General features: G+C 42.3%; 1 protein-coding gene across 2 annotated transcripts in view; it reads right to left on the bottom strand.

Annotated features, from left to right (window-relative positions):
* The window catches only part of GALNT7 (polypeptide N-acetylgalactosaminyltransferase 7), a 120,779-nt gene extending 96,377 nt beyond the window's left edge, over positions 1-24,402 (bottom strand). For both annotated transcript variants that reach the window (XM_045202321.2, XM_024568611.3), the window contains exon 1: positions 24,203-24,402. In XM_045202321.2, the coding sequence (XP_045058256.2) occupies positions 24,203-24,328 (126 nt within the window). In that variant the 5' untranslated portion in view covers positions 24,329-24,402. The remainder of the gene's footprint in view (positions 1-24,202) is intronic.
* Positions 24,403-27,223: the final 2,821 nt, after the last annotated feature.

Raw genomic sequence — 27,223 nt, 5'->3', positions numbered from 1 at the left:
TCTGAAACAAGGAGACTCCCATGAAGCCAAAAAAGAGGACTTTGGGGGGCAACTAAATAATGCTTCTCCCTACAGCAAATGGCAAATACATAGCATGTCACCTTAATAATTATTTCCTTCTTTCCTCTTAAATTTGTAGTTTCTACTTGCTGCCCTCCCCCACAATTCACACCTACACACATTCCTCCCTCAGACTGGCCAAGTCCTGCTTTAGAAGATGTGCCCAAAGTTAAGTCTCCTCCCTGGGCCTGCTCTTTTCCACTTTCCAGGCACAGTTCGTTCTGTTTTAGCACTTAATATATAATACCAGTTTCCTCATGTGCATCTTCTGTCACAAACTAGGTAGGTGGTTACTTCTCTGGGGACAGAGACTGCATCTTAGTCATCTTTGTACCCTCAAGGCCCAACACAACTCAAAACACCGGAAAAATCTAAGTAGCTTTTTTTTTTTTGAAATGAATCACAGACACTAGAAATAAATAAATTCAAGAAAGGCTTGAAGAAATTCAGGAATGATAGTTTCAGAATGGGTTTTGAGAAGAAAGGAAGGAAAATCCAGGCTGTATCCCTAACCTCTGAGGATGAAAGAATGGAAGTCATGCTCTCGTGCATAGAAATAGCTGTGGCGCAGGTACAAGACTGGGCGGACCACTTTCTCTCATTGAAGTGTTTGACTCTAAACCTTCCAACACAAACTTTGCAGAGGAAAACCTTACTCCCAGTAATATGTAGGGTATTAAACTATTCTCTCTCAGCTCCAAACTCACCCTTCGATTGCATATTCTCCCCTATGGCCTGGAACTCTGCAGACATTTCTCCTTTACCACTGCCTGCCCATTGGGCTTTACCAATAGGGGTTTCTAGAGGGAGACGGGCTGGCAGAAGAGATCGTTGTTTTTGCTTGCTGTCAAAGTCACGGCACTTGACCATGGCAGTTGAAGTGGTTCTAGATTCCAGCATTTACCTAACCCAGCTCCATCCCCCAAACAGCCTCATTACATTCTAGGGATGCAACTGGCAACTGGCTAGGGTCTTCCCAGGCCACCCCCAGAGATCTGATCCCCAACTTGCAGGGCCCTTCCTGTGAACATCTAAACTCTAATAATCTCAACCTTTTCATTTTCCTACCTCCGTCACCCTAAGGGTGGTAGCTCTTCTTGCAATCACTATCTCTGTTTCCTCAATATTCCCATTCTTGTTTGTTCCGTTCTCCAATACATTTTGCCCACTGTGAGACCTACCTCTTAATGCAGCTATGGGAATCCAGACTTTCGCTACCTCCTCCAGTGACCCAGGGCCTTTTCCATGGTCCCTTGACTGTCAACAGTAAAGGAGCCTGAGGATGAGCTTGTGATATCACATTTTCACCAGCCACGCAAATTCCACATCTCCTCTACGATTCTGAGAGTGGATAAGCATCTGATGCAGGGAGTAGAAACTGTTCCAGTTGGCAGAAAAAAAGACAGGAAACCACTGCTTCGATCAACAATCAAACAAAAGAGGCAGAGTTTTAATAATCCATCATAATTCCACGTGATGTAAATTAACTGAATACCTATGTTAGAAAGCACTGCTTGGTGATAATGGGTACATAAAAGAAACTTAAAACCTGGACCTGATGATGTGAATTCAGCAAACAAGTCTGAAAAGAGTTTTGGAATCAATAGGTAATAAAGTAATACAAAAATAAAGAAATTTTATGTTTGGGTGAGATTACAAAATCTATACCAGATATAACGATTATGCTGATCTTTTTAGAGGAGAAGTTAAGTGGAACCAAATTTGAGCTAATGTGACTTTTGACTCTTGCTTTTACAACTTCATCATTAAAAAACTTATATGCTATTACATTGTGGCCAAAACTACTAGTCCTCCAAATATCCTTTCGCTCATTAATTAACCAGCCCCTAACCACTGATTTTCAGTTTTGCACATGGCCACTCAGAATAAAGATACATTCCCACCCTCCCTCAGAGTGACTGCTTTTTGGCCAATGGAATGTGACTGAAAGTGGTACGTACAGATGGAGGAAGCAAACGCCCCTGTTTCCTTCCTGCTGCTGGAGTGTGGACAAGGCGGTGAAATCTCAGACCACACAGTTGAGAGCAACTGTCTAGGAATGACAAAATATCAGTGAAGAAGGGGCATGGATCCCTGATGATGTCATAGTTGTAAGAGGAAAAAAAACCTCTAACTTTTTGGATGTCTGTTATAGAAGTGAAATTTATATTTTAATGATATAACCCCCAAACATCAAGTTACCACCCCTTAACATTCACATAGAGCCACAGAGCACACTGATAATGGAACTGTTGGTCTGTCCTTCCTGTGTTTCCCCAGGGAGAGCTGGGGTGGTGGTGGAAATCACCTGTGTCCCAGCAGGTTCCACGCAAAGATTTCCAGAGGCATTGTGCACACTGAATGCGGAGTGGAACCAGTCAAGACAGATGATGTTAATTCTGTACACAGAAGTTCCTTAGAGCAAAGGAAGAATATCCATGATTACTGCAGGGAGTTTCCAGAAGAAAAGGTGGCACTTTTTGTGTAAACTTTATTAGAATCATACTTTAAGAAGCTTCACTTAATCTTGCCTATGCAGATAAATGTATCCATATACCATACAAGATTAGGCTTTGGTGTTTTATGTGCCTTCAAAATGTTTATTTGGCTTGGTGGACCTGTTTGGAAATGAGTTTCCAGTACCTGAAATGCAATTTAAACTCTGAATATCTGTCTATTTCTATATGTCTATCAATCTAACAGCTATTAAAGCCATTTGTGTCACAACCAAAATCAAGGAACCACTTTGTGGCAATTCTCTGCGACGAGAGAAAAATTCTGAGGTGTCCTAAATTAAATTACAGCAGACCAGAGAGTGAGAGAAAGAGACAAGAGCTATGGACCAATTAACAACAGACCTCTCACGTTCCTGGAAGCTTGTTGGCCTTTGAATCCACCTTAGGCAGCTACCTTCAACGAAGCAGTAGACCAACCACGGGGCACCACCATCCTGCCTGTGCACGAACTTTCTGGACTGTTGCCGGCAACCAATCCGAAGCTGTAAATATGTCTTCCTTATGGACTGTGCTCCTATCCTAGAACTGCCCCCGCTTCACCTTTTCCCACCCTCCCTTATCTGTAGTCAGTGTAAATTCTTTCAAAACTACTTACATCTGCCTTCCCAGCACATAATGTGTAAAAGAGCCCACTGACTCCAAGCAGTCACACATGTCTTCATCTGGCCCTGCTGCCCCTGGTGGGCTGGGCTGCGTGGCCCCTTTCGGGCCAGCATCTGGCTCAATAAAACCCTCCTTTCAGAAAAGCTTTTGACCTGTGAAAGATTTTTGTTTAACACCTGTATAAAAGAAATTCCTAAATATAAAAGCAGATTCGAGGGAGCAAGATGTAGGGGGCTGCCTAGCAGGGGCTGTTCTAAGAAACCTGTTTTAACAGACCAGTAGGCATTTTCTATAATTGTGAGATACTGTGTATGACAATTCGCAACAGAACAAAAATCATTTTTGATGAATAATACAACCAGATCAGAGAGCTGTGCCCCACTGGAAGGCAATAAAGGGAACATGACTACTAATGTCAGTGTTTTGTAAATTGATTACATGGGTTTCTCAACTCTAAGGATTAAGAATGAACTGCAGGTCTCACTCTGGGAGGTCAAGACCAAGAGACAATGAGTATTTGTCAACTGAACAAAAGCCTCTAGAACTTGAACCTCTCTTCTCTAGGATAAGAAGACCGGAGGCTCATCAGCAGGGCTCCAAGGGAATAGTTAATATAGGGCCTGCCTTCGAGGAGCTTAGGGACCAACTGGGAAAGCAGCCTCTGCTAAAGAGTATTATGGCCATTTACAATCATGCACCATAATGAGGAACCTTTCTGAGTTTGGAGATCACAGTGTGGTCTAAAGTTGCTGAAGAAAGCTTCAGAGAAGAGGGAACTTGGAAGGACATGGAAACATGAGAAGATTTAGACAGGTCGGTGATGTGCCAAAGAGGAACATAGAGTAACGGCCCACAGGCAGCATTTGGCAAGCCCAGGCAGCTAGATGCCTGCCCTATCATCTACCCACATCTATCCACAAGGCTCCGCTAGTAACATCACCCAGGGCACTCCCTCGCTTCGATCCAGCTATTAGCAAACTCTTTTCTCAGGGCAACTGAATTCTTTTAAGTCTGAATCAGCAACCAGGTCAGTTTGTAAAAGATGAGCTAAAACCTTAAAGTTTATTTTCTGTAGGACTATTCAGAGCCTTAACATGCCAATGTGCACTGTGAATCCTTGACGGGTTGATATAGCACACACACTTCTCAACCTTATTGGTCCAAGAACCTTCTTTAAAGTAAGTCCTGCTAATACATCTTGGTTCACAGAACACAGCTCAGGAAGTGCTGTTGGGGGTGACGAACCCTGGCTGAGAGAGGGGGCTCTGCAGTCAGCCTAGGTTGGAACTCTGATTCCATCACCTACAAGGCCACATGACCTCAGACAAGGCGTTTAACTTTTCTAAGCTGCAAATTTCCTTATCTGTAAAGTGGCAGAAGATTAAATTGAGAATATAAATATGCCTAGTAGAAAGCACAGTAAGAATTCAATAGAAGCTCCTTCCTAGTATTTGATGCTTACCCATCAAATTTCAGACTAGAATTTGGCTCCCTTCATGGGTAGAAAGAAACAGTGCTGATCTGTTATATTACCATACATATGTGTAAAATAATATGCGAACAAAATGTATATGTGAACTTAAAGTAAGACTCACGGACATAGAAAAGAAGTCACCTCACTGTGCAGTCAAATAGGTATAGTCCAACCATGCAGTGACTAAAAGAAAGGGCGTGATTTGCATTTTTATTTTTTTGAATGTTTATAATATGGAGAAAAATATTTGAGAAAATATAGAAGTGGTTGAGTTCAACAAGCAGAAAGAAAAATCCTTCACAACAGTAGGAATAACGAATTAATGAATAAAATTAACAATGTATTTACTGTGCAAGATAATTAACCCCGGGGCAGTGACTTAGATATGTTGGCACTTAGTCTCTAAGCAGCAGTTTAAAAACTTTGGAGTGTTCAGTAACCTTTGCTAGGGCAAAGAATAAGGAAGAGATAGTGAAATAAGTAACAGCCAAGAAAAACTGCTCTTCTAGTGTTGCTCTCCCTCAAATCACTTCTGTTTTTCTCCACTAGGTGTTGGTTTAGCCAGGAAGCACCGAAAATTAGTTCCAACAGCAACTTTTATAACCATCTTATAAAAGTCAGAATCATACTATGTGGTTTTTAAGAAACAGGTGAAAAACAATTTTGCAAATGTGTTATACACAGCAATTTAGGATTTCTTTTTTCCTTAAACCATCCCAATGCTAAAATTACTAGATATTAAAAGTTTACAAAACAGTATGTATTCTAGAAACAATATATAAATTAAAGTGTTTCTACAGTAAAATAAAAAAGGCAATCCACAAAGTTTATGGATTACTACATATACTTAATGACACATATACTTAAATCTGGGCAAGTCATATACCAAACAGATCACGATTATTAGCTTTAAGTAAGATGGATTATAGGGGATTTTTAGTTTCTTATTTGCTTTCACTTTTTAATATTTTCTACAATGAACATGCATTTGCATTTAGGAAAACAGAATATATTTTTAAAGCAAATAAATGATAGCATTATCCTCTTTCCCCCTTTAAAATATTGGTGCAAGAAAGGACATAACTTTTAAAGCAAATGCCTAAAAGTCCAGGAAAAAATACTCAACTCCTTTTTACTTATAATTCAAAATAATGAATGCATAACAAGTTTTCATAACTTAATTATTTTCATTTTTTTAACCATTCTTGAAACGCTGTACAAATTATTATGCTCATCCAAGAAGGGAAAACGACATGTGCAAAACTGCACATGAAGCACTGTCCTAGGAGCCCTGACAAGCTGAACCTGATGGAAGCACAGGAGCATCGCTATGAAGTGCATCTTATGGCTACTTTACAGACAGGATAAGGAGGCCTGGAGAAGTTAAGTCACTAGGTGAAGCTCGCTAAAGCTATTAACAGTGCTTACACCAGGATTTTAACCCGTGTCAGAGTCCATGTGTACTTTTACTATGCAGTGATGTCAGCTTTTATTTTTAACCCACCAGGTTGTCCTTGGGGAGCTATATATCACACAGCAAGGTAAAGTAAACATCACTATAATTTCCCCAGGTTATTTAGTATTCATGGAGATTCATATTCAGAGTTACCAACCCAATTATTTTTAAAAAGAAAAAACATGTGTGTGGTTCAGATACTCTCATCCTTCCTACTTCCCTCTATCCCCAACACAAATGTTGGCCTAAACTATACCTTGTAATATAGCAAAGCTCCTCCTTTTAGAGAGCACACCCTCTTCTTCTTCCTACACTCAAGCTCTAGTAAAGAATGCTATAATCAACTTCAATGCACCCTCCCTAGGAATCTTTTTTATTAATTATGGACTTATTTAGGTTTTTCAATTTCTCAATAAGACAGTGACCAAAACAAAAAACAAAAAAAAAAACCCACCACTAAAACATCAGATTATTCCAAAACCATGAGATCACTGACCTCTTGAACTTAAACAGAGTTTATGTCTCTTACTTGACTAGTATACAATTTACATAACCACAGACATTATTAGTGTTGACACAACAGCAGCAGAAGCAGAAGAAGGGTAGGCTCGAGCTTACACAAGGAAATAACAACTTCCCCAGCAGTCTAGATTTGCCCTCTACTACTTCCTGGTGACTAGCCTACTGTGAAATTCTGAGTTTAGTATTCCTGAGCTGTAGCTTATGCTAAATATACAAAATATTTTAATTCATTATGCTGACTGGGACAGGAAGCATTTCAAGCAGTATCGCCAAGTCATACAAATGTAGTACTTGTATTCATAGATGATCGTGGAATTCACTCAGTAATTATAGTAACCCAAGTCTTAAATTATACTAGCTTTACCTCCTCAAAATGAATTTTTCCACTTTTCTTTTTGCAACTTACTGATCTTCACTCCTAGCAGTAAGTTAGGCATTTAATGACATTGTCCTTTCAAGATTCCAGGTGCCACTGGTGCACCAATCACTCCTTAAACATATTTAAATGAGGTCATGCCCACAGCCACACGCTGCCACAGAGCAATGGACAGAATTCAATCAACCTGAGGCTTCTCTGGGCAAGAAGCTGAGCTCCAAATGATAACAAGGAGATTGAAATGCAGCACATTTCCCATGCTTTTTGCTTCAACACGTACCAGTTAAAGCACGGCAGGTTTTGTTTGCTGTTTTACTTTTTTGATGTCAGTCATCTGTTACAAATATATTTTTTTAATTTTAATTGCATTTATTGGGGTGACATTGGTTTATAAAATTATATAGGTTTCAGGTGTACAATTCTATAACACATCATCTGTTTTCTGCATTGTGTGTTCACCCTCCCAAATCAATTTTCCTTCCATCACCATTTATGTTTTTAAATGTACATTTGTGATATCCTAAATGATAACAGCTAGGGAGCTCAGTACTGGCCCATGGATTTAGGACCTAAAATAAGTAAATCAAATATATATCTAGATGGAAGGCACTAGAAATAAATCAGGAACCTGACTTAATGAGGTACTGTGTATTTTCTCATCATTGTTACTTCTTTACTCTTGAGAAGTGAACCAATGCTGATTGATAGTCACCTGATAAGAGGTGGTGGAAATAGAAGATTAAAAGTTCAACTTTTAGAATTTTAACACTTCAAAGTAACACTTTTAAATCTGTTGTTCATTTTTTCAAAAAAAGTTATCAGAAAAACTTTTCACTTAGTAATTTAAATCTGATTTGATTTTCATCACTGATATATGAGGCAAAATTAATTTTAAGCTGTCTGTGCCAACCAAGGAACATCTGCAATCCTTTGACAGAAGGAATCTCAGGCAAGGAAACCAAATCTCTGTCTTCCATTCCTAGTCACTGTTTTACCGGAAGTAATAGCTCTTGTAAAGCATTTTGTTTACAAAGTGAAGCATGTGGGAGGAGTTGTGGGGGAGGGGGTACACAGAGGTTACGCAGAGAGCATAAAGTTTAAAAAAAGTTCATTATACCTAATCTTACAAATAAAATACTTTATTTCATCACAGAGTTATGGGTATGACAGAGGACTGTGAAGCTTCAATTATCTTTATAAAAATGAATTGAGTATATTCAGAAAACGCAACCTGTGTGTGTTAGAAAATTTTGAGTAAGCTGCTAGCCTCATCCTTCAAAGGCTACAACCTGTGTGTCCAAATGGCAGGCTTGGCTACATCGGTTCACCTAGTACATGACTGGCGCTTTTAACCTTGAAGGAATCATTCTCACATTTAGCACCCACTAGGACCCAAAGAAACTGACCAACCACTCCACAAATATCTCAGAATGGAATCCTCTGTCCAGAGGGAGAAAAAAATAATTAAATAGATTGCAGTTATTTTCATGAAGTACTGAAGGCATAGTAGGAAAGGTATCGCAATTCATTAGAAAACAAAAATACTGAAGAAATTAACTATATATTATCTTTGAAACTTACCTTAAGTTTCTCATTTTCTATAATATTAAAAACCTATTCCTTAATTGCCACAACAATTTCCTTTTAGCTACTCTTTCTGCATTTTATTAGCCCAAGTCATAAATCATCACACAAGACATGTTTACTTTTAAACACAAGTATCTGATAGTATTTAAAATTAAAATTAAAGAAGTATGCGCAAATCAGAATACATGTTTCAAGCCATTCACTTGATCGTTAAAGAAGTGATTTTTGTCAACATATAACAAAGATTTTAACATTTACTTTTCTCTTGGTGTTACCAGTTAATTGAGCAGGGGTCAAGGATGATAACTGCCTCTTAAGAAACATGATTGCACCACTGTGAAGCTATTAGACTGTCTGGCTGCGATTTTCTTCAATTTAGTCACCCGTATAGGATGCTCAAACAAGAGTGGCTGGCACTCTTCCTGCGGTAGTAATTTATTGAAAGTAAAATGAAGCCACATTCATTCAAACATTCCTCGGATGTTAAAGAGGATGCTGGGAAAAATAATCGGAGCAGACTGAGGTAGCACATGCATATTTTGACCCGTACTTCAGATGCTACCAGTTCTTTCCTCGAGATCAGGACCTGGGAAAAAGTGTAGTATTTTGGGCCCTATTATCTTTGAAGTTTTGATAATCACTCTTCAAAATTTCTTAAGTTAACAACTGTGCTATATTTATTTTGAAATGTGTGTCTGGTTTTAGAGTCTACAAGGTAACTATGAAAGGAAGAGTAAGAGTTATAAGAGTATCTTCATTTCATACAGAAGATGTATTTCCATAAAATACCAAGGGATTTGGAAATCACCCTCTTTTAGCACAATTTTAGAAAGCAGGATTTTAGAAAACTATTTGCTGAAAGTATTTTTCTCTTTACCACCCACTAGAACTTCCATGGACTGTAAGCAAATTTATTTTAATTGACCACCACAGTAAAAACATTCTTCTCCAACCTGCTTTAACAAATACTGAGCTTAGAATTTCCTCTAAGGCCATCATGCAGAGAGCAACAGTTAATGAAACTGCATGCCTTTATTTCCAAATTCTACCAATCTTTGCTTAAATGTTAAAATGTAATTATATATTTTAAGTGAACAAAATTTTCAATCTTGACAGTGATATTTTAGTTTAAAAATGAAACACCCCACCATAGGAGAAAAACCTGCATGTGTAAAGTAATAAGATTTCAGTCATTTCCAGACCATTACATTAAAAAGCACTTTGTAGTCATTTATTCTGTACCATAATTGACAGTGTATTTGCCAAAAATCTAATGGATTTTTTAAATTCATTTTAAATCACCCTGGCAAGAGCTAGCAGACTTTCAAACAGGAGGTTTTAAACACTTTCTTTCAAAAGAAAAACCTGTAGTTGGTTAGAGCACCATTCCGATACTCCAAGGCTGTAGGTTCAATCCCTGGTCAGGGCAGACATAAGAATTAACCAACGGCCCTGACAGGTGTGGCTCAGTTGTTTGGACGAGGTTCCACAAAGTGAAAGGTCACTGGCTGGATTAACAGGACTCATGCTTGGGTTGCAGGTTCCGTCCCCAGGAGAGGCGACCAAGTGACGGATGTTTTTCTTCCACATCAATGTTTTGCTCCCTTTCTCCCTCCCTTCCCCTCTCTCTAAAAATAAATAAATAAAATCTTAAAAAAACAAAAAGGAATCAACCAATGAATGCATATATAAGTACAACAACAAATCAATTTTTCTCTTCCTTCCTCTCTCTCTCCCCAAAAATCAATGAAAAACAAATTGTAGAACCCTGCAAACATTGTAAAGACAACAAATACTAATAAGATTTGCATAGGACACCTTGCTGTATTAGAGATTAAAAGACTAATTTTATGGGATTAGTAAGGAAATAATGATTGGGTTGTCTGATATGAATTTTCAGAAGAAATATTAAGGGAAGGAGTCAGGTTTAAGTCACCTCCAAGTAAGCATAATTAAAAACTATACCTGATAAGCCAAGTACTTTAGAAAATGTCTAGGTTAGGTACACAGGGTGATATTGACAAAAGACTTCAGTATAATATATTGCATTCTAAGTTTTTCTTGGCAAATATTTTCCATCACAAATACCTATTTTTCATAGCAGCATTAAACAGTCAAGCAAATAAAAATCTTTTTAAATTCTATTTTATTGATTATGCTATTACAGTTGTCCTGACTTTCCCCACTTTGCCCCACAATCCTCATACCACTGTTCATGTCCATGGCTCATGCATATGAGTTCTTTGCCTACTCCATTGCCTATACTGTACTTGTCATCCCCATGGCGATTCTGTAACTACCTATTTGTACTTCTTAATCCCCTCACCTCTTTATCCATTCCTCCACACACCCCTCACATCTGGCAACCATCAAAATGCTCTCTGTATCCATGATTCTGTCTCTGTTTTTCTTTGCACTTTATTTGTTTTTTTACATTCAATTGCTGATGGACTTGTATATTTTGCCATTTTATTGCTCATAGTTTTGATCTTTTTCTTAAATAAGTCCATTTAACATTTCATATAATAGTAGTTTTGTTGGGAACCGCCCTGCCTGGTTTCAGAGGCTGTAACCCCCCATGGTTAAGGCTGAGTCAGAGTTGGGACCATAAGCCACTAAGGAGACAAAGCTTATCTCCCTGGCAGGTGTGCCACCTCTGCCCACTTCACCCTGCTTGGCCCTGAGCTTGGCCAGTTAGCCAATGACGGGTAAGAATCCTCAAGGGAGGATCAACCTAAGACAGGCATGGTCACTGAAGAGGCCCGCAGGGAAGGACTCGGGGGGCTGTGGAAAAAGGGGGTGATGGACCCTCGCCCCTCGGCTTTGAAATAGCCTGAGTCCTCATTCTGTCTGCAAGAAGTCTCCTAATCTCTTGGCTGCCTTACTTCCCTTGCCTGACTTAAGCCTGAAGCAATAACAGAGGGCAGTGCAGTCCTGTGCTGGGAGGGGCGGATTCCCTGGGGAATCAGGCCTAAGAAAAATACATACATTCCTGTGAAACCTACTTAATTTGTACCCTCAGTTTAAAGATAAGGGTCCAGACCTGAGATGAGTCTGGCGCCTAAAGTTTTATGGCCCTCTAACTAATTGGCCGTAACTCAGAATAAGCCCTCAAAGTTCTCTGTAAATCATGTATTGTTTAACCCTTACTGCCTAACAATGATTGATGAGCTTTATCCGTATTCCTGTGTGAATGAACCCAATAAAAGCCTCTAGAGAGAAAGGCTCTGGGCCCTTCTCCTTTGAGAGAAGCGGCCACCTTTCCTCCCCAAGCAGATCATGTCTTGGTAGTCTTTTTCTTCATCCGTGGCGGACCGGGGGGCTGCGTTAAAGCCCCCCGACATAGTTTGGTGATGACAAACTCCTTTAGTTTTTTCTTGCTGGGGAAGCTCTTTATCTGCCCTTCCATTCTAAATGATATCTTTGCTGGGTAGAGCAGTCTTGGCTGTAGGTCTCTGCTTTTCATGACTTTGAATATTTCTTGCCAATCCTTCTAGCCTGCAAAGTTTCTTTTGAGAAATCAACTGACAGTTTTATGGGAACCCCTCTGTAGGTAACTAACTTCTTTTGCGGCTCTTAAGAGTCTCATTTTATCTTTAACCTTTGCATTTTAACTATGATGTGTCTTAGAGTGGGCCTCCTTGCATCCATCTTGTTTGGGACTCGCTGCGCTTCCTGGACTTGCATATCTATTTCCTTCACCAAATTAGGGAAGAAGTTTTCTTTCATTATTTTTTCAAATAGATTTCCAATTTCTTGCTCTTTCTTCTCTTCTCATGGCACCTCTATCGTGTGAATGTTGGACCTCTTGAAGTTGTCCCAGAGGCTGCTTATACTACCCTCATTTTTTTGAATTCTTTTTTCTTCTTGTTGTTCTGATTGGTTGTTCTTTGCTTCTTTATGTTCCATATCATTGATTTGATTCTTGGCTTCATCCACTCTACTGTTGTTTCCCAGTAAATTGTTCTTTATTTCAATTAGTGTGTCCTTAGTTTGTCACTGGATCTTTTTTAGGCTGCTGAGGCCCTCACTAAGTTCCTTGAGCATCCTTATAACCATTGTTTTGAACTCTGCATCTGATAGATTGCATATCTCTATTTTGTTTAGCTCTTTTCCCGGGGTTTTGATCTGTTCTTTCATTTGGGCCATGTTTCTTGTCTCCTCATTTTGGCAGCTTCCCTATGTTTGTTTCTATGTATTAGGTAGAGCTGCTTTGACTCAATGTCATGGGAGTGTGGCCTAATGTAGTAGGTGCCCTGTAGGGTACAGCCTCCCCTATCACCCAAGCTGGATGCTCGAGGTATACCTGTTGTGTGGGATGAGTACACCCTCCTCTTATAGTTGAGTCTTGGTTGCTGTTGGCAGATCAATCGGAGGGATTTACCCAGGCCAGTCAGATGCAAGGGTTGGCTGTGATGATTTACCACCAACCTCCACCCTCCTTGGAGGATCAGCTGTGCAGGAGCAGGATGGTGGTGCTCCAATATGGTCTGTAGCTGTGCACTGGCCTGGTCACTGGTGTTAGAGGCCAAGGTCAGCCCCCACCTGTGTTTTGCCCAGGGCCACCTGGCCTGAGCTATAAAGCAATCTGAGACAGCAGCTACTTGTGCTGGGCTTGGACCTTTCCAGGTGAAGCCAAGCTGTAAATCTAGGCTGGCTGCTGTGAGTGTTGGGCCTGGGACTCACTGAGGCCAACTGTTGCGTGTTTGATAGGATTTAGGGAGTTGTAAAGCAGAGCTGAGACCAGCCATTCATACTGAAAAGCAGTTTGGGTGGGCCCATAAGTTGGGTTGGGTAGAGTCTCTGAGGATCTCCAAGATGGGTCAAACAGTGTTAGCCAGGAGTCTCAGATATGGCACCTGCTTGCCAGCTCTGTGAGTGGAGGGTTTAGAAAAGGGACAATGGCCTCTGCTTGCCCTAATGCCAGACACTTCAGTTTCTCTCTGAATACCACTGGTGCCTTTCTAGCTGCTACCCTGGTGCTGGAGCTCAGAGGGAGTGAGTCTGAGTAGGTAAGTCCACGTGTGGGTTCTTCAAGAGGAACTGCTTGGGGTTCCAGCAGTTTCTTTCAGGACTCAATCCCCACTGGTTTTTGCAGCAGAAGTTGTGGGGATTTACCGTCCTGGCACTAGAACCCTGGGCTGTGGGCCTGGTGTGTTGATGGGCCTCCTAGCTCCCAAGCTATCCCTCCACCACACATGGGTGAGGGACCAGCCCGTTCTGCATCTGCACCCCTCCTACCAGTCTGCATGGATGTGGTTTCTTTAATTCTGTAGTTGTCAGACTTCCATTCAACTCGATTTCTGACAGTTCTGAGTGATGGTTGTTCTATGTTTTAGTTGTAATTTTGAAGCAGCTGTGTGAAGAGGTGAGCCATGTCTGCCTACGCCACTGTCTTGACCAGACGTTCCAAATAAAAATATCTTAATTGATTTAACCCCAATAGACTGTTCCTGAGTCACTTTTGAAATGTTTATACAACTGACTATTAATCTATAAATCTAAATAGAAATATAATCTACATATCATGCTCATCCCTTCCAGCTTTCTATATCTGAATATCTTTGTCCAGATATCTTTGATATATTCTGGCAAAATGTATACCGACCCTTTTCTTTTGTGCTAGAACCCTAGCACAAAAATAGGGAATGATTTTTCCATAATAGATGTTAATAAACTACAAATGAAATATTCACTTCAAATTCCAACAGACTAAAATTATTTCAAGTGCAACAGTAAATGATGACAAGTAATGAATCTTTAGAGCACTTCAAACATCACAGCTCAGGATCTTCAGTTTTTATAACAGTACAATTGTACCTTATTGTTCTATTGTTTGCTACTTAGCCTTTCTAAAGAATTTTTCAAAAAAAAAAAACCTCTCACAGAAACATATAGTGCACTGATGTTACAATATTACTTCTTAACAAGTGTTCATCCTCAAAATCCTGTAAAACTGTTCAAAAGTGTCTCATACTGCATTGAGAATCGAAGTCTATTGTTTCACTTCAACAGCAAAACTCAGTGAGTCAGATTCAAACAAGGCTTCCAGCTGGAAAAGGGCTAGGCATTCACACAGTTGTGAAAGCCACTTGCAAACCTTCCTCACATCAAAGAGAGTATCTTACCATGGGTTGTTTTTTATTTTTTATATTTGGTGTTTTTATTAAAAAGGCAAACCAAGAGTCTAAGGATAATTACAGACCATTTAATAAACAGAAATGCCAGCATAGCCACCTTCTCCAAAGAGTGACAAAAGTTTAGGTAGTTTCTCAGTTAATGTCTATTTAAGACGTACTTACCCTTTAATTAATACCAAGTATTTTATAAAGTGTACACATACTCGTGAATATATATTTTCACAGTAAGTACCTCCATACTTAAGCACTAACCCATATGATGAAATATTTTATAAAGACCTACAAATGCTAACATTATGTTTAAGCCAAGTAATCACTAAGCATGTTAAGTTTATTCTCGAAGAGGGCAGCATACCTACTGAGGCCCCAGTGTATTCTCAAACCCAGGGTCTCAACAAAAGATTAAAGATGAAAAAACTGATTAGGTCATCCATCTATTCTAGTCTCAAACAGAATGGCTCCCAATAGTATGTGATTTAATTTTAATTCATCCAGTTTAAAATAACCTTAGTAATAACAAATTCCAACTGCTTTGCTCGGAAGCCTATTAGCAAACCAGTTTGTATTGATGTAATACTGCAGTTAATTGTACCTTCTAGGTTTGGGAAACCAGGGTGTTCTGCAGCAGGTCTATAAACCTAATTAGATAATGCAAAGTTAATTTTTTTCCTCAAGTTTCAGCGTACCAGTTCTTATACTCAGTGAACTCAATCAGGTCTCCCTGTTGACGTGTTTTAAATATTTCTCAGAAGCAATGTTTAAAACTGCAATGAAGACAGGGAACCCCAGAGAGGATTTATAATGGAGCAGACATGAGGACATTTCTCATTTTGAAACATTCAGGATTCTTAGCAACGGAAAGTTAGTTCTTCCCTCTCCAGAAAAGATTAAGCCCTGGGTAATCTCCTGGGTAATTACAGCTCCACTTGTCTCCGAGTTGCTTTCGGGATCACTGTCTGAACTAGACCTCAACGGCACACCTCATTTGCTAGCTCACGTTACTGAAGTAATGCTGAGCACACTGCTCTTCTGCTTGTTCTCTCCCAACGTCAAATATTAAAGTGTTGTTCTAATCACAGCTTTACAAGTTACTGGATTTCAGACTGGAAGAATACAAAAAAATGCCTAATGTGTATTATAAGCATATTTTAATAGAATGTCTACATTACATATACTATATATGATCTATTACCACAACTACATGATTATGCTTCAACTTAAAATACATAGAGTGGGGCAAAAGTAGGTTTACAGTTGTGAGTATGAAAAACAAAGAGTTTATTCTTGTATTATTATTTACTGTGCTATGTTCCATACAATCAACTGTAAACCCACTTCCGCCCCACCCCGTGTAACATATGTATTTGCACACGTACACAGAGTGCTGGGTGTGGGGAGGTGAAGGCAGTGAGGATATAACCCCCTATGCGTTATGTTCCTCTGTGATAGTTCCAGTTCCCTAATAAAACCCTTCCTTCACCATTTGAACTTCTTTTTCATGTGACCCAGTTTTCCTAGGTCATTTTATTTCCCAAGATGCCAATAAAGATACTCCTGAGGTCCTACTCAGGTACCATTGCTTAGTTTGGCAGGCAGGTAAACTCGATTCCACAGCCACTTGCTGCATCTAATCAGATCTTGCTGCATCTAATCAGATCTTGCTCAAATACTGCAGTATTTGAAAGTGCTGATGGCCCCACCCTTAAACACCTTTTGCCCCTGTTTCCTAGAGGGCAATACTCTAAAGCATTTCATTTCTGCCTGTGCCTTCTTTCATCTCTCCCATTTCAGCACCTAAAATAAGGCACTTCCCATGTTTCTTTTTTCCTGCCCGTCTCCCTCCTCCATCTACATGCACTCCCTTAACCTACCAATCCACTCCCCAAGTTGCAGACATCACGTTCCTGCCAATGTGCTGGACCCTTTACATCCAGTACCGATTTCTATTCTGAGTTCCACCTGCTAAACACCTATACTTGACTAACCTATGGTCTGTGAAATACCATATGTCCAAACCAAGCAAATTTTTTGTTTTGCAGCCTCCAAATCCACACATTCTTTACACCAGTGCTTCTCAAAGGGTGATCCCAGGACCACTAGCATCAGCATCACCTGGGATGTTAGATTTGCAAACTATCTGCCCTGCCCCAGGCCAAATGAATTGGCTGAGTAACCTGTGTTTTAACACATTCTCTAGGTGATTCTGATGACTGCTGAAGTTGAGAATCACTGCTTCAGACAGTTCTGGTCCTTAGGATGGCATCCTTCCCTTCTTATTCCATCCAGTAGGATTCCTCCTCCCATCAGCTATGCTGGGTAATTCTACTTTTACACTCTCTCTCTTCCCATTCATTTTCTTGGTCCCTCTCCTAGGTCGGTTAGGTCTCATCATCTCCTACAGAGACACTGCTCTCCTCACTAAAATCTATCCCACACTTGATTCCAGATTATTCCTTGCACCCTGGCTCTGTCCATTCACAGTGTTCAGATTTTATTATCCTTTCTAGGGTCCTCTCATCCATTCTTCCACTCCCCTTTCCAATCTTCCAGCCTTGCAGTCCCCAGGATTTGCCTCAGTCTTTCATGCTTTTGCACACAGCACCTTCTCCCCTGCCACCCGCCCTAAGATGAGCTCTCTGAGAGCACCTAGCCCTGCAGACTAGATTCTGCTTGCTCTGTGATCCTACAGGACCCAGGGGACTTCATTAATACACTGTTTGTCTCTTTATGTGTGCACCTGCTATGTGTGCATCTGGCCCACAAACCTGCGGCCAAAAAACCTTACTATCCAATTTGTTTATCTAAGACCATCTCACAGAGTGAGGTGATCACATCATTTGTCATCCAACCCAGAGCCCTGCCTACATCTGCGAGCTAATCAAGTACCGTATTCCCTCCAAACTCACCACGCTCGTCACTTTGGCCTTCTTTCTGTTCCTCAAATATTACAGCCCCTGTTCCAAACTCAGAGGCTTCACACTTCCTGTTTCCTCTGCCTGAGATGCTCCTTTTCAGTATTACATTACAGGCTTATATTCTGTAGGCCTCATTTCAGCCATCACTTTCCTTGACCTTCCCTGAGTGGTCCCTGCTGCCCCTTTCTCTTTCATATTATCCTGCATTGTCTTCAAGTGATTATTGCTACTTGAAATGACCTCTCTATTGTTTCTACGTCTCCCTTTCACTGTAGTCCATAGGGTCTCATCTGTGTTGTTAAAAACCGTAGGGTAGGGTCAGAGAGCAAAGCTCTGGAGTCAAAACACCTGAGACTGAATCCTGGCTCTACCACTTCCTAAATAAATGACTTGGGGCAAAGAGTTTAACTCTGTAACTCAATGGCCTCATCTAAAAAGTGAGCATTATATCAGATTTGCGTTAGGGGCTTATTGTTACAATTAAACAACATAATACATGTAGAATGGTTACTTCTTTCATAGCCTCAAGCTATGTTCATTTTATTCTAGAAATTTTAAATTCTATACGGTATGGCAAAAGTAGGTTTACAGTAGTATGTGAAAGAGTTTATTCTTCTATCATTACTAATTATTGTATTATTTTCCATACAAATGACTGTAAACCTACTTTTGCCACACCCTGTATTTAACTTTTTTCCTTCTTTCAGATTATACATACATTCTTCAAGAATGAAAATCAGCAAAATATGAACAAAGACAATGATCTTGATTAAAGTTGAGATAACAATCTTTTTCCTACATTCAATAGCCATTCAAAACTTGCTGACCAACTCTTTTTATAACTCTGAAGTTAGAATTTACAAATACTCTGTTTACAAATGGCCTAAGTTAGAATTCTGGTTTTCATTCATGATGCATTATTTTCTCTCTCCCTGTTTCCAATTTACTATTAAATGATCTCATGCAGCTTATACTGAACCCAAATTGTTGCCCACACCTTATCTCCCATTCCACGCAGCTAGCCTGATTCACAAAATAGTTACCCAAATTCAACTGTTAACAGTTTCCATTCTTTCTTTACTAGTTATGTTCTCCCTGAGTGGATTTTCTAAATCACCAACTGGTTTGCCTATTAACGCACCATATCCTCATGATAGCTCTCACATTATTTCCTTATATTGCCGGGATTAAGGAACGGGAAAAGGAACCCAGGCCATGTCACTATTGCATCTTTTTCTTCAACTAGGATGTAATCCCTTGAGAGCAGGGACTTTTACTCCAATGGAGTCTTACTGGAGGGAAAGGAAGAGCAGTATGGGGGTTAACAGGTCTGTGCCTCATTTTTCTACGGCCAGTTGGAAAAGAACTTCCACAGAATTGACAGACACTGCAATTCTCAGGAATGTTTGCATTTCCAGGTGTCCTGACCAATGAGGGAGTCATGACTGAATGGTTCAGCACCTTGGAGATGAGAGAGATACTCCAGGGGCAGGAAACATGAATCTGCCTCCAAACGGCTCAGCTAGTGGTTGACAGGCACCTTTAAGAAGCACAAAAGCTTCTGAGTCTTGACCCAGAATATACGTGTATATAAAGTCTGCATTAACTTCAAGAGGGCTACAAATCTTGAATTTATTAGACTTAGGAAGGGGGAGTTTTTTTGTTTGTTTGGTGGGTTTTTTGTTTTGGGTTTTTTGTTTGTTTGTTTGTTTGTTTTATTGTGGGGTTAAGGGAGGACAGCAAAATAAAACAAAAACCAATCCCAGGCATTTTGCCTGGGGAACTGAAGCAAAAGTGACCACTTCAGACTTCAGACGTTATAGTCTTTTGCTAAGTGATAGCTCCATCCGTAACAGTATAAATGGCACTTCCATTTGAAATAAAATCTCATGGTCAAGGGCAGAGATTTTCAGGTTGCAACCGATCATTACTGAATTACAACGGCTTTCGTAAGGTGGAACTTGACTGTCACAAGGTAATCAATACACACGTCCCTGTTTAAGTAAGCGATACTGCTTTCAACCAGTCTTGGCTTGCCCAGGAATGATTCCTGAATCAGCCCTACTATGTATGCTCTGAACCTAAGTGGCAGTAATGGTTTGACTACAGTAGCAACCACGCAGAATCATCAGCTTATATGCAGCTTCACACCAGTACTGAATTTGCTGTAACAACCATTAAAGATCTTTCAACATTTCCATTACAAACCTTTATTTTCAGAGGCCTATGATGTAACTTTGAACACTCACTCACGGATAAATCTGGGATACATGGTCTGGGAGATACTATAATCTAGTTAATGAAAGAAACTTTTTGTACTTTGCAAGTGCTAAACAGATGGTCTTAATAAATGCTGACCTTAAAATATCCAGAGCACAGAGCCTAAAAAAATAAGCTTTCCCATAACCATAAAATATGACATAAGAATGTGTGAAATTTGTCTTCAGAACTTTCAGTAACATAACAAGCAATCCATCATCCTAAGCCTCCAGAGGCCTTGTTCTCCTTCACTCCCACATCCAATCACCTAGTCCTGATGATGCCTTTGCATCTTTAAACTCTTGAATCAACCTACTTTTCTCCACTTCCACTGGCACCCTGCCAATCCAAGCAACATCATGTCCCACCTGAACTATTATAACGTCCAACAGGACTCCTACTATCTGCTCTTGCTCCAAGCCAATTCATACTTTCTATAGGCAGCCAGAGCGATCTTTTCAAGACACAAAGCTGATCATGTCTCTCTGCTCCTTAAAAATCCTTTAATGGCTTTCCCGCTGCTCAAAGACCTAATCCTGAGCATGCTGTACAAGACCCACACTTAGCTTTGCATCCTCACTTGACCTCTCCTTTTGCTCTCCACATTCTAAGTATATTGATCTTCTTCCAGTGCCCTAGTTCACCATACTGCCTCCCGCCTCAGGACCTTCTCCCAACCCAAAACTGGTATCTTTAGGTAAGCCTTTAATGACCAAGCTCCTCCATTTTCTTAGCACCCTCCCCCTGCCATGGTTTTTCTTCACAGCACGCAGCACAATTTTTATTGATGTGTAAGGTCTTGATTAATGTCTCTCCACCCCCCCACCCCTTACCCCCGCTAGACTGCATCCTTAAGGTTAGGGGCAAAGAGGTTTCCTCAACAACTAGCACTGATACACAGTAGGCACTCAAAAATGTTTGGTGACTATAAAAATTGTACACAGCAGAGTACAATTTGAACAGTAAAATCATTTTGCATACCATTCACCTCAGTGAAACTGAAAGAGGCCCAGAGATAGAAGGAAGAAAAGAAACATGTTGCTCTTGTCTTGACCATGGATATTGCGTTTTACAATAGTGACTGGATTGATCCACAGCAAGGAAGTAATCCAGGTAAAAAAAGGACCAGGTCGCAACAGACTTCAGTGCCAAGAACACTGAAAGTACAATAAAAGTGGCACAGGGTGGAACCATGAGTACAAGTTTGTCGGAGGAGAGGCAGAACCTCTATTGGACAAACTGGATTTTTCTATCCCATCTCAGGCCATTTATAGGGATCCAAAAAAAGTCTGTCTGTGGATCAGCATTAAAGGAGAGGCAGGTGTCTCACAGTGGGTGGAGGATCTGCAACCATAATCAAAGTAAAAGAACCGGAGCGGTAAGGGAAACTGGGGAGTCAAAATCTCAGTACTGGTCAGAATGTTCCAGAAAGAAGATACTTTTCTAGTCTTTTATCTCAGAAACTCTTAGTTTAGTTTTCATTAATGGGAGACAATAGGCCTTTTACACTCTTATGACTTATAATCTATATTCTATACCTTAGTTACTGTTGCCTGCAAAGTTAATGAAAGGGTTTGGCTCTTCTGATCCATAAGCATTCTTTTCAGTATTAATTATGTTTGAAAGTCCCACAGCTAGCTTCTGTCTTAGGCAAATGAAATTACATTGCATCCACTGACAAATTTTATGAAGTAGAGCCTTGCATTGCTTAATGATGAAAGAGGATACCTTCTGAGAAACGTGTCCTTAGGAGATTTCATCACCGTGCAAATACCACAGAGTGCACTTACACAAACTAGGTGGTACAGCCTACTACACACCTAGGCTGTATGGGGCTGTATGGTACAACCTGTCGCTCCCAGCCTACAGGCCCGCACGGCATGTTACAGTACAAAACAACAGGACATAGAATCAAGCCCAAGAGAAAATGATGCGATCAAGAGACACGGTAAACGGGAGACGTATAAAGCTGCTGCCAGCATAACACCACCGAATGTTTTAAAGCAAACTTTTTTTAATAAGTCAACATTGAGAAACAGTGCAGCACAGTAATGCACAAACCAGTAGTATGGTTGTTTATTATCATTATCAAGTATTATGTACTGTACATAATTTTATGGGCTATACTTTCATATGACCGGCAGTGCAGGTTTGTTTACTCTGGCATCAGAAACACAGGAGTAATGTGTTGTGCTGTGATATCACCATGGCTACCATGTCACTAGGTGACAGGAATTTTTCAGCTCCATCACAATTTTACAGGACCACTGTCATACATGTGGCCCCTGGTTGGCTGCAATGTCATTATGCGGAGCATGATGGTAATCTGGATCAAAAATCAAGCTACCACCACCTCCTACAGCTATTAAACAGGCGTGATGGCTCAGTACTTACATATCAGCACCAATAAAACACGTTCAAGAGTTGGGTATTGGTGTTGACGCTCCACCACCGCTTTAGAAGACTTGACATCTGAACATAGTTTTGACAGTTCTCCTCAATTTCTCTCTCAGAAAATGGGGTTTGAACATTTTTACCTCTTTGTAAAAGGCCATTTATTCCCATAAAACAAACCCTCAACCAATTGTAATATTCAATAATTTTTGTCAATAAATCATTTTTAAAGTAAAGTCATTAAAAAAGTCACCACCACTCCATGAGAGCTGAGAGGCTTAAAACCACAAATCGAAAAAGCAAAAGTTGGTACTTTTTAATTAACTTTAACTCAGATGACTTCAATGGGAATCCACCCCCCCAATATTATAAAAAGATTCCAGTGCAGTAAAGACTTCAGATACTAAAACTTAAGACTAAATCCAATTATCATACTGGCTGGAACTGCTAAGGAAATTTCTTCCTAGGATTCCCATTCAAGAAAGGAAGTCGTCTCACTCAACTCCCTGAAGCTAACTTTCCAGAAGGAAAGTTACTCAAGATCACTCAGATGCAGTGCAGCAAATATTTGACAAAGGCACTTCACAACTGAGCACAACTCTTCCAATGGCCCCTGGCCGCTCGGCGGCCCTGCACTTCTCACGCCCTCCTTCACCCCCAAGGGCAGCTGGCCCAGGGGACGACCCCACGGTCCCGAATTAGGAAGGAGGGGTGTGCAGTTCATGTAGGGGAGTGCGGGCCAGGCTGCGGGGAGAGGCGGCACGCCGCCAACCTGCCGCGACCCAGCACTGTCACAGCCGAGCTGCAGTGCCCGCAACCCCTGGTCGGGGCGGCTCCCGGTAACCAATGTTCCGAGGCGCCTGGCTAAGCCCTTCAAAGCGAGGGAGTGTCCAGGCTAACACTCGCTCCCCGAGCGGCAGCAAACGCATCCCTGCGGAGCCGCGGGGAGCTCAGCGCCCCACAGCGTCCGGCGGAGAGCGGCGGGGCGCCGGCACAAGTTAGTTTCCCGGCCGAGCTGCCCCGCCGCGGCCGGGGAAGAAGAGCCGGCTCCACATCCCCCGGACAGGACACCGCTCTGGGAGCAAGAGCATCCCCAGGAGGGGTGGGGACTCGACCCGAGAGCCAGCCGGGGACGCCCCTCTGCCCCCCCCCGCCCCAACGGCCCTCCCGCCGCCGGGAAGCGAGAGGAAGGGCTAGTCCAGGGCGAGGCCTCGGCCGCACGTCGCACCCCGGCTCCCGGCCACCGGAGTGGAGGGGGAGGCGGCGCCGTCCGCAGGAGTTGGGGGCGGGGCACCATCTCCCTCCCACTACCCGGCGGGCCGCAGGCTGGGGGGAACCCCCGGCTGCCGGCACCCCCGGACGGGCGGTGGCGGAAGGGAAGGCTAGACCGAGGGGCCTGGTCCGGACCGGTGGTGATGGCAGCGGCGACACCTCTCGTCTCCTTTAGGCCTGCCCGTGCCACAGGCCGCAGCCTGGACCAACCCCGCGTCCCCCGGTCGTGACCGCAGCGGTCCCGGCCGGGCGGAGACCCGGGCTGGGCGGCCGCGCCCCCCCCACCCCGCCCCCAGGGACCCCGCTCTCCTCCCGCTCCGCCCAGCAGTGCCGGCGTGCAGCCAGCCGCCGGAGCCGCATCCGCAGCGCGGGGAGCGGCGGCGGAGCCCGGGGCGGGGAAGCGCGGGAGGAAGGGGCGGCGAGGGGGCGGGCCCGCGGCGGGCAGCCGGGACCGGGTGCGTGGGGCTCGGCGCCCCCGACCCGCCCGCGCTGCGCCAGCACCACCTGCGGAGCTGCGGCGCCGACGCCGCGCCCGACCCCGCCGCCGCTCCCGGCTCCCGCCACTCGCGCGCGCAAACAAAACAAGTTGCAGGTCGCCGCCGCCGGAGGGGGCGGGCGGGTCACTCACCCTCATCCTGCTCTGCGGGCTCGGGTCGTCCAGCCGCGGGGACAGGGAAGACCAGAGGACCACTAGCCCCAGGAAGCTCCCCACCACCAGCAAACTGCGTAAGATGAATCCAATCTTCAGCCTCATCTTCCTCCGGCGGTTAGAGACACACAGCCGGGCGCAGCCGCCGCCACAGCTCTCCCCTCCCTCCTTCCCCCTCCTCCGGCTCTCCTCCTCCTTCCCCCACCCCTGCCGCTCAGGCTGCCGCCCTCTCCGCTGCCTGCCCTTTCCAGCTCCAGATCCGGAACTCCCCTCAGCTCTACCTTCCCCCGGGCCCTTCCGTCCGCCCCTTCCCCGCGGCCCCGCGCCTCCGACCGCGCTCCGCAGCCGCTGTACTCGCCGTCCTCCGGCGGCCTCCGCAGAGGTCCCACCGACCCGTGCGTCTCGCTCTCGTAGTCTCCCTTCTGTCTACCTGCCCCCGTCCAGATCCGCAGTCCCCTTCTTCTCTCGCCCACTGTGCACACGAATCTCCTTCGCAAGCCCCCGTTACCTTGTAACTAACTTATACTTTCTCCAGGTCTGGTCCTTAGCTTTAGCCTTTGCCCCACAGCTCAGCTCTTAAAGCTTCCAGATTGCCAAACTTTTATTGTAATTCTGGGCCGTAACTCTGTCCTTAACGCCCGTGCCCTGCAGGATCCCCTTGCCTGCCGCCCCCTCCCGCGGCCCAAGAGCTGCTTGGACTGCCCCTTTCTGTCTTACACCCTCTCCCCGAGCCCCCCGCCGCTCGGCTTGCAGGAAGCAAACCAGGAAGTCGGGGCTACCGCTGCTGCCGCAGCAGCTCCACGTGGCTGATTTATAGCTGGAAGGATTTTTTTTTCCTTATTGATCTTGCTTTTTCACACGGCTCTTTAAGGAGGTGAATTTGTAACCTAAAGGCCCAAGTTGGATGTGCAAATATCACTGGACGGGGGAGATCACTCGGAATGCTCTTTCTCTTGAGCTGATGACAAGAAAGCCAGTATTATGGCAATAAGCAATATCAACCCTGTTAATAGGCTGATAAGTTTCTGTTCTGAGGACCTGATTTTTTCCACTTGATGGAGGTTCCTTCATTTTTGTTTTTCATACGCTTTTTCTGCCTGAGACATCAGTTACACAGGAAAGGGTATTGACAAATGCTTAGCCAAATGCCGCACCCCAAAGAAATAATTTTTGCTCCCCTATCTCCCAATACAGATGTCAATCACTTTACTGTATGGCCAAGTGTATGTAATCACGTTATTAGTGTAATATACCCTAAACTGCCTAATTTAAGTTGAACAGAGTGTCTAATATCTTAAGCTTGAGGATGGTGAAAGGTGATCCTTTTTCCTAATATTATCTCATATTTGCAAGTACTTTAAGTAAATAATTTAACTTTTTTCAATGAAATAGAGAATTATTTCCTTTTTGTTGAATTTGTTGGGGTGACACTGGCTAACAAAATTATACAGGTTTTAGGTGCAAAATTCCACAATGCATCATCTGTACACTGTATTGTGCGTTCACCACTCGACTCAAGTCAAGTCTCCTTCCATCACCGTTTATTCTCCCTAGACCCTCCTCCACCCCCCATCACTAGTGTTGTTCATGACCCCGAGTTCCTTCTCTCTTTTTTTTTCTTTGCTCTTGAATCATCAAGATGAATAAACAGTAGTACCAAACTAACTTCACCAGTTTCTTTGTTTGGAATATACTACCTTGCATATTGGAGAATTCTGCAAATGCCATAACTTAAAATTTTCCGCAAGATACTTAAGGTGATATCCTCATGAACAACATGGGGAAATGTAGAATGGATGACGAAGTTAAATATAATCTTGGTTGGCTGAATAACTGTACATAGTATTTCATAAAAGCCCAACATATAGAGCACCTCTAGGAGGGGGGATCAGTATCCAACACAAATCATTGTCGGAGCCAGCATTTATATCAACCACTTGTTATAAACAGTTACTTTTAGAATACGATAAGGGAGATTTTGATGAAGACTTTTTTTTGCTGAAAAATATCTGGAATGTTTTACTGATAAAGTGTTGAACTGCTGGATAATATAAGAAGCTAATGCCCCACTCCTGGGTGATGACTCAGGTCAATGTCAGAACCCAGGAATCACCTGTTACTAAGTACTCTGGTGATTCAGATCCAGGTAATCTGGGCACCTTTGGAGAAACACTGAGTGGAAGGAGTACTTAGGGAAAGACTATATAGATAATGTTGGAAGGCAGGAATAGGGAGGACTCTTTGAAAAGTGGACAGTTCCTTAGACAGACTGGGTTTGAAACAGGAGACCTTCAAGAGATCTTATTCTGATCATATGAGGGAATAATTGCATTTGAAATCAGTAGCCCAAGTCCACTGGAAGTAATTAACATTTCGTTTGTGCCCTCCTTTTCACAGTCAGAGGAGACAAATTTTCACTATAGAAAATCGGAAGCTTTATTTTTCCGATGGTGAGTATGGTTGGGCAGGTATGAAAAGTGAAAGTGGTGCTTATCACGAAAGTAATTGGAATTGTTCTTGGGCAGAAAATAAATAATTTTGGGAAGATTCTGCCACCCTATTTAGTTTTACACAGGAAAATTCTTAAATGTGTGATAGGACACAAAGACGTTGAGGAATGGTTATATAATTGTAAAAGCCTACATTTCTCTGAGTCCTAACAATGTTTAAAAGAAACTAAAAGTATAACAAAATTATGCCTGTTGCAACATTTGCTGGGAGGCAGCCTCTGTAGAGTTGACACAACTTTGTTTGGAAAATGAACTACATTCAAAACCTAGGTCAGGGTCAGTCACAACCTCTATGAACCTATGACACTTACCTGCCGCATAGTGATTACAATACCTACCTCAATACCGTCAAAAGGAATAATGGAGGTCGAGTACAATACACATGCAAATATAAAGTACAGATAATGTAATGAGCAACTCTCATTTGTGTATGGTGTAATTTCTTTTTTCTTTATGAATGCTACAGTTATCCTATGACAGGGATTATGAT

This window comes from Desmodus rotundus, chromosome 9, assembly GCF_022682495.2.
Source record: "Desmodus rotundus isolate HL8 chromosome 9, HLdesRot8A.1, whole genome shotgun sequence".
Classification (NCBI taxonomy): domain Eukaryota; kingdom Metazoa; phylum Chordata; class Mammalia; order Chiroptera; family Phyllostomidae; genus Desmodus; species Desmodus rotundus.
The sequence above is the reverse complement of the archived record's forward strand: the minus strand, read 5'-3'. Positions and strand labels throughout refer to the sequence as shown.